The sequence below is a fragment of the Ruditapes philippinarum genome, unplaced genomic scaffold (genome assembly GCF_026571515.1).
Source record: "Ruditapes philippinarum isolate M1 unplaced genomic scaffold, ASM2657151v2 ctg349_1_1_1_1, whole genome shotgun sequence".
In the NCBI taxonomy this organism is placed as follows: domain Eukaryota; kingdom Metazoa; phylum Mollusca; class Bivalvia; order Venerida; family Veneridae; genus Ruditapes; species Ruditapes philippinarum.
In genome coordinates, this window is record NW_026861914.1 from 122,377 (window position 1) to 130,722 (window position 8,346).

At 33.3% G+C, this 8,346-nt stretch overlaps 1 protein-coding gene across 1 annotated transcript; it reads left to right on the plus strand.

Moving 5' to 3' along the window:
- The first annotated feature begins 163 nt into the window (after window positions 1-163).
- LOC132717349 (uncharacterized) lies at window positions 164-6,426 on the plus strand. The gene is made up of 3 exons (XM_060700793.1): window positions 164-833; window positions 4,174-4,713; window positions 5,102-6,426. The coding sequence occupies exons 1-3, from the start codon at window positions 641-643 to the stop codon at window positions 5,590-5,592; spliced, it is 1,224 nt and encodes a 407-aa protein (XP_060556776.1). The 5' UTR covers window positions 164-640; the 3' UTR covers window positions 5,593-6,426.
- The last annotated feature ends 1,920 nt before the right edge of the window (window positions 6,427-8,346 follow it).

The following is an 8,346-nucleotide window of genomic DNA, read 5'->3' on the forward strand; positions in this document are numbered from 1 at the left end:
AATGAAATTATATTATGCGAGTCTCTGGCGAATCTTACTTATATTCAGATCATCCCTGAATAAAGCTGACGGCTGAAAATTTGCCTTTTGTACGTACTATAGTAGCTTCCCCTTAAAAATGAAAAAAATACACCACATCACATTGACACCAGTAAATAATTGATAAAGCGGTTGCCTTTGTTTCAACCTGACCTCGGTTGACTACTCAACGGTAAAACTTTACAGTGATATTGATGTTTTGACGTGCGTGTAACGTTAACGTTAACGTCTCATCATCACCGTATGTTTACGTGTAGACGGAATCAATAATGCGCTGATATCATTTCTTTACATGGATATTTATTATGGATTTTAAGTAAAGGGAGCTTAAAAAATATGATTTTCATGTATACTGTATGTACTTAGTGTGAGTAGGAAGTTAACGACGCATACGTGACTGTCGCTTTTTTATTGTATAAATGACACGTGAACAAAGGGATGTTTTTTAAAGATACGTATCGGATAGTGGAATAAGCGACTTTAAACAGTTAACTTGCCGAAAGCGCGTTTCAAATTAGTTTTAAAATCTTTGCAATGTAATAGTGACGTTTTATTTCTGTTTGCGGTTGCAGTTTCGAATTTTTAGCGTTTTAGTGATACTATGCCGTCAAGGAGAATGCTGAGCAGACGACAATGTATTTTTGTAATAGTTGTGTTACCTATGTTGATTGTTCCGGCAATGGTGATCTTAAAACACGCCGACGGAGGCTTAGCTGAGGTGTTTATACCGCCTAAACGAGCAGCAGAAGATGGCGTGGTTAGAAAATCTATCCAGCGGGTTAATTTAACAGGAGGTATTACATACAAAAGTTTCTATTAAATCTTTGTTCAAATTTGTCTAAAACCTTTTACAGAAATTGTTGCTGCTATGCCGTTAAATGTGAAGAAAGCATTGGCACACTGTCATGCCAGCTTTGCTGCAATTTGCACATGTAGGATATTGTTGTTGTTTATTGTGCAACGGATATGGGGTAACACTTTTGTGATTTAGTAATGCACATTGATGCTACGTGCTAGATAATGTAATGTAAGCACACGTACGTCATAATGTATAAGTAAACGTTACGTTAACGTTGATGTAGTTTACTATGTAGTTTACCATTTGAACTTGTGAACAGTGCATATGAATGTGTCCATTGTTAGTAGCATAAATTAATTCCGACTAGAAAAAGTAATCTTATTTTTTACACCGTCATTATCATATACATTGTATACTTTAAAAATGAACGGTACATGATACAAGAACAGTTTCGATATTCTGATTAATCACGTGATTTTGACCTTGACTTTGCACCTTGCGCTACAATAGAGGATTGCCTGTACAATGTTCAGTAATTTATATCCCTATCTAGACCGACTTTCCCATTACAAGTCCGACCTTTTCACCATAAGCGATTTTTATGCATGCAGTTAAATAAACGAATCATAAAATAATTCGTGAGGCAAGTTGACCAACTAAATTTTGTCACTTTATTTATCTTTTATGTTAATTGTCGATTAGCAAATTCCTTATGCGAGAGTGGTTATGTTAAATTGATGAATTGTTTGCTGTTTAAGTTTTATTTTTTGTTTTTGAATGGATAATGAACTTAGTCAAGATGAATTCATGCGTTCTTTTATAATGATTCATTGCAAAAAAGTGGAAAATGTTTGTAAAGTACATTATTTATTCAAAACTGGTATCAACCAGTTTTAACGATCAACCAGTTTTAAGGATGCTCAGACGGACGGACGATGTTCCTGACTAAACATTTTATTTCAATTTCTTATTTTTATAGTTCTAGTATTTACAAGAATACACACAGCCTGCACATACCACACACATACATACAAACACACGTTTTTTAAAGTGATTTGTGTAGCTAATATAGATGGATATTAATTATTTCAAAAAAGAATTTCAAATTGCCCCAAAAGACATTGAAAATTGCTTAAATTTCGTTATTACATAATATTGTTAAAATGCCATTACAAAATTGTTACAAATGAAGCTTTGTAATTTGCTATGAAGACATTACGAATTAGCCTGTACACCATTTAACATAAATTCTACATGTGTTCTGTAAATTTCAATGAGAAATGTCTTTTGAAATTAAATATTTTTGACTCACAAATTAACATTACATTATGCCCTTCCAATGGTATATAGTTAGTGAACAGGGCATTACATTTTGCCACAGTTACTTTCAATTTTATAATTCACAACGATAAATATGTTCACGTTGTCCAAAGAATCTTCTGTAATTTATCTCCATCGGAATTTACTTGCGACGTTCAATTCATAAAAAGAGTTTGGCAGTCTTTTTGATATTTTAGGCAGAAATATATTTAATTCTAAACAATTTCCAACATCAATCATTTGACATAATTTTATGTAGTAGTTGACAATCGAAAAATGAGCGTAATATCACTTTAATGACCAAACCCAAAGCCTACTATCTGAACAATAAAATATTGAATGAAAATTTGTTAGAAATAGACTATTTAATCGATGAAATTTGTTGAATGATGTTCAACGCTCTTGCATGGCGTTAAAAAGCGGACCCATTATGCAACTTGGAAATGTGTTTCTTTCATTATGTTCCATTTTAAATTTAATATAAAACTGCAGAATGTTAGCGCTGGTAACATGCGTTAGTTGTTGTAAACCATTTAAACTACCATGACTTAACATTCTTTATCATTTTACATTATTTTGTTTCCAATGTACATGTGTATACAATGTTTCCAATGTACATGTATTCAATGTTTCCAATGTACATGTGTATTCAATGTTTCGAATGTACAATGTTTTGAATGGATAAATGTTTCAAATATACAATTTTATACCGGACAGGCACACATGTCATTCTTTACAACCCCAAGGGTTATTTTAATACATATACATGTATATATGAACAATTTATCATGTTAACAACAGCAAGAACAGCTGTTGTCATTGTTGTTTCTGGGCCTGTAATGGTGTAGATCAAACAATGTTAAACTTGGCTCTCATTTGTAGTTTTTTGAAATATTTTATAGGCAACATTTTCAATTTCTCAGTACAATACTCTTAACATGATCACTATTAGTTTATTTTAGAATATTTAATAATTATGATAACCTTGTATCAGTGTTACTTTACAGAAAAAATAGCATAAGAATTAAAAACATATACATGTATATACTTATGCAAAAATAGTCTTTAGCATCCAATTTTATGAGACATGTTTACTGCTTAAAGTGCATTGACCTACAGTGGGCACATTTTCTAAAAAAAAATTCAATTTATTGATCGAATTGTATCATTTAATTATTCTTTTAAAATATTTCTTTAAATAATTGTTGACATAGTTTTGAGTAATTGAGTATGTACCTGAATATGATAAATAAAAATATATTGTTTAAAAACAATTTATTACCTGCTATACGTGTATATATAGATATGTAATATCGACATCCATATATTACGACAGACCGGTGAGGACATTTTAACTTCATGAATTCACGATTCCATTTTCGTGAATTCACAATTTGAACTTTGTGACTGTGGGTTTTTAACATTGGAAATTCACGAATTCACGTTTTTAACTTCGCGAAGGTCGTTTTGACTTCACGATTTCAGCTTCGTGAATTCACGATCTAAACTTCACGATTTCAACTTCCCTAATTCACGATTTTGTGCAATGTGTACATTACTTTTTTGTTCAATTCACAATATTTCACTTTTAAATATACTTTATTTGTTACGAACACTATAGGCGTGCTTTGAATACTAGCTCAGTGCCTTTTTACATGTACGAGGCAGAGTTGATTTATAAATTTGCGGAATTGTTTAATTACCGTTTTTTTTCATTAGTATTAAATATCTCTTCACCTACCTAATAATGAAAAATAATAACGAAGAAGTAGAGTTTCAAGAGGATATATGCACGAAATTATCAATCAGCCCAATGAGCCCATCGCAAGTAGCCATATATTGAATGGTTTCAAGTTTAAATCTCACTTAAAATATTGCATCTTTTGTTCCTATATTACACTCTTTTGAACTCTTTAGTTTAGTTTGGTTTGGACTGGACCAGCAACACCAAAAAATGTCGCCATACTGTTAGAATTGTTAACAATACACTAAGTTTAAATTGTTTTCGTTTTCAGTACACTATCAAGTGAAGAAACCAGTTGCGAAAGTCAAGCCTAGGAAATGCTTTGATTACATTTGGACAGGCACTTGCCGGGATACGTGTTTCACCTACAATATACAAGCTAAACAGCGACAGCGAAAACAACAAATCTTGAAGTGCGAAAAGAAGAAAACACAGTTGAAGATTCTGTATACGACGAAACAGAAGTATGTGTATAAAATTCCATTTCAAGATCCGTGTCTCCGTAAAGTTTTAGACTGGTACTGCCAAGACAACAAAAGGGTTCCGAATATTGTACATTATGTCTGGTTTGGGAAAAACGAATTCAATTTCATCCACTTCCTAAGTTTTCTGAGCGTGCATAAATTCCAGAACCCGTGTCTGATAATGGTGCACGCGGATAAAATGCCAAAAGGCAAAATGTGGGCGTATTTCTTACAGATAAGTTCAAAGGTCATTCAGGTACACCGGAAGCAGCCGAAGAAGGTCTACAAAAAGAAGTTAGCCTCAGTTGAACACAAAGCAGATATTGCGAAACTTGAAGCTTTAAAAGGTACTAACTTCATTTTGTTCACACGGAACAATAGCATCTCTTCTCAAAATGTTATTTATCGTTATTTATCGTTTGTGACTGAAGTTAATGACGGAGCAATATACAATAGCATCAAAGGCCCCGGGAAGAGAAAAAGCCTTATTTAATTTATTTTTCCTTTAGATACTTTCCCGTGGCTTTTCCTTTCACATTTTTACATTTTACTTTATTACTAATCATATGTGCTCTTTTAAACATAATTAAAATTCTCTTAAAAGTTCTTTTTCATGTCAATGATTAAATTGAACCACATATAATTATATATAGAAAGTTTATACGTATTTGACATTCCTTTAACATGCATTTCCCTACAAAATGAACTGTTTATCTTTTGTTTCATTTTTTTCAGAATACGGTGGTATATATCTTGACACCGACCAAATTTTGTTGAAATCCGTCGACAAGTTCCGCAACTCTGATGCAACAATTGGACTAGATTATGGGACAGCGGCAGCTAACTCCATCGTAATTGCTAAAAGGAATGCACCATTCATAAAATACTGGTACGAGAGTTATCGTTCTTACAACCGGGCAGATGGGAATGATCATTCACAGAGCATCCCTTTCAAGCTCGCGGAAAAACATAGAAACTTAGTCCAAATTGCTGGAGACGCATTTTCCTTTCCAAATGTGCATCAGTTATCAAGTCTTTATTCTAAAAACGTAAACTGGCGAGATAAATACGGTATGCACCTGCATCTGAAACTGCATGATAGGTTTTATTCAAATCGGTTGGACATGAATTCGATTAAAAGTATGAATACAACAGCAGGGGCCGTATCTAGACACATATTATACGGAAATACGGACCCTTGTTCTGCTAAAACAGTCATTCAGTGATTGGATAAACCATATTTTATTTTTGTCAAGTAGCAAACTAGAAAACAACGTCTTAAAAGTCAGAAATCCGACTAGGGGTTTACCAACATAATATATAATTAGAAGTTGCATGCAGATTCTTTTATTGTTTAAAATAACATAAATGATATTTACAAGCAAGCACTTTAATACAACGTGGTTGTAAACAAGAAAAAAAAAACGTTCAACTTCTTTCAAAGTAAAGGAAATGTACCAATATAACCTACGTTTGTAAAGTTCAAAAATATTTTGTGAAGTACATGTAACTGTGTATATGATGTCGTCGTAACTGATAACAATTTAAAATTAAGTTTCGTAAGCGTGCTTAAGAATGCGAGTGATACATGCTTTTGCGTTTCCTATTGGAGTGATTGCGTTTTCTATTGGAGTGATACATGCTTTTGCGTTTTCTATTGGAGTGATACATGCTTTTGCGTTTCCTATTGGAGTGATACATGCTTTTGCGTTTTCTATTGGAGTGATACATGCTTTTGCGTTTTCTACTGGAGTGATACATGCTTTTGCGTTTTCTATTGGAGTGATATATGCTTTTGCGTTTTCCGGTGTACAGCAGGGATCGTCGGCATTTTCGTCGCAACAACTGTTATATTTTGCCTGGAACAGCGAATAGACTCCTTATTTAATAAATATACTATTTAAACCTAAACCTTTGGACATAAATTAATAAAAGTGTTTTAGTGTTTGCACATTAAATTGTTATAATCATGCGTTGAGGTTGGTAATTAACATGATGTATATGTCAAATATATATAAAGAAATAAAACATGTACTAAAACATGTACTACAAGCCGACAATACCATTATAACCTTACATTATTTATAGCTTTCCTTTAAGACACGAAAAAAGTAAGAGTACAGTAGAAACCTAATTACCTCAAAATAAACTTTAAACCCTTTTAATCCCGCTAAACAATCATCTATCCTTGATTTTTATAAAGTCCATACACAGTTATACATTATACACGATCAATATTACAGTAGCATAGTAAAATAACATTCGAAAATTTTTTGTCAAGAAATGTATATTGTCAAATCACTAAAGAGCATCCCAATCCTCCGTCCCCCACCACGCGGTATCACCCCAACTGCCGCCATCTTTTACAGCCATACCACTGATAGTTCCTGATGAAATGAAAAAAAAAGATGACTGAGCCGTGTCATGACAAAACCAACGTAATGCGTTTGCGACCAGCATGGATCCAGACCAGCCTGCGCATCCGCGCAGTCTGATCAGGATCCATGCTGTTCGCTATCAGTTTCTCTACTTGAAGCAAACAGCATGGATCCTGATCAGACTGCGCGGATGCGCAGGCTGGTCTGGATCCATGCTGGTCGCAAACGCACTATGTTGGTTTTGTCGTGACGCGGCACAATTATAATGATTAAATGTGCGAAATAATAAGTTTCATTTATCAACTTGAACCAAGTTGCTGCTTTTCATTTTCAGCAATACTAAAATATTAATCTGAATTAATAAACATTAATATAATTCTAAGATCCTTTCGAATTAGGATTTAATTTCATAAAACAACAACAACAAATAAACATCAGAATAAATAAATGGTAAAAATATGCTTAAGTGAATCTGCAAGCGTGCATTTAATGTAAGAGTGATATTCTTGGAATAAAGTATTTTCATAGTAACTATATCATATAGGAATTGTACCTGTTATAGAAAGTGTGTCAGGACCATCTATTCCGTATGCTGCATATATGTTGTTGTAAGAATCCCCTCGAGTGTCCTCGTAAGGGAAGCTCAAAAATTCCGTGTATCTAAAAACACACATTGACAAGATATGCGTAAAGAAGAAAAATATATTGCATGCAATTGATGCCCAAAACACAACACAGCGAGCTGCAAACCTATCACAAGAAAGTTTAATTGTAAAAAAAGTATTGGGATAAGAAACTTAACTAAAAAAATGTAATATTACAAAATTATTCGAGCGAATAATCTAAAAAAGGACACCCAATGCTTAACAGTAATAGTTCGATGCTTAATTGTCAGCCGAATCTGCAATATAACTGCATTCTATGTTAAGTATCTTTTTCTGGGCCTCCGTAACTGAGTTTTGGACATCAAGGACGCCGAATTTGATTCAATTTCAAATCCAGTCCGCCTCAAAGTCAGCTTCGGTATTGCCATTGGTTCTACCCATGGTCTCACACGCTCGAGCTTGACACCTTAGGCACCTTGTTACCGATATTTAGTCATTTCGAGTTTAAATTCTAAAAAGGCACTATAAAATTATAAAATTACTTTATACAAAAAATCTTAATAAGTTTATCATTAGATCTACTGTAAGTTATGACTCATACCCCGTCATAGCCCGCAGTTCAGTAAAATACTCGTCGGTTAATGAACCCCAAGTAAGCCCACCATCTTCACTCACTAGATACGTTACATTGTCGCTAGCCACTCCAATCACTAGAGTCGTGTTGCTGATTAAAGCAATGACGTTTGCCACGTTGTCATCAACTTCTACAACAGAATATAAGTTGATATACAAACGGGTCAGTTTGTTTAAAATCGCAGCTGCAGCTCCAAAAGTAATAGTAGCAACATAATCAAAAACTGTTATAAAGTTTTTTGGTCGTTTTAAAGACTGAGTAAGGTAAGTTATTTGAGAAAAAGTGTAAAAATATATAAGGTTAATAACCTTTTTTTCATGATTTATAATCATACATTTATTTCGAAATCGTTAATACCATTAT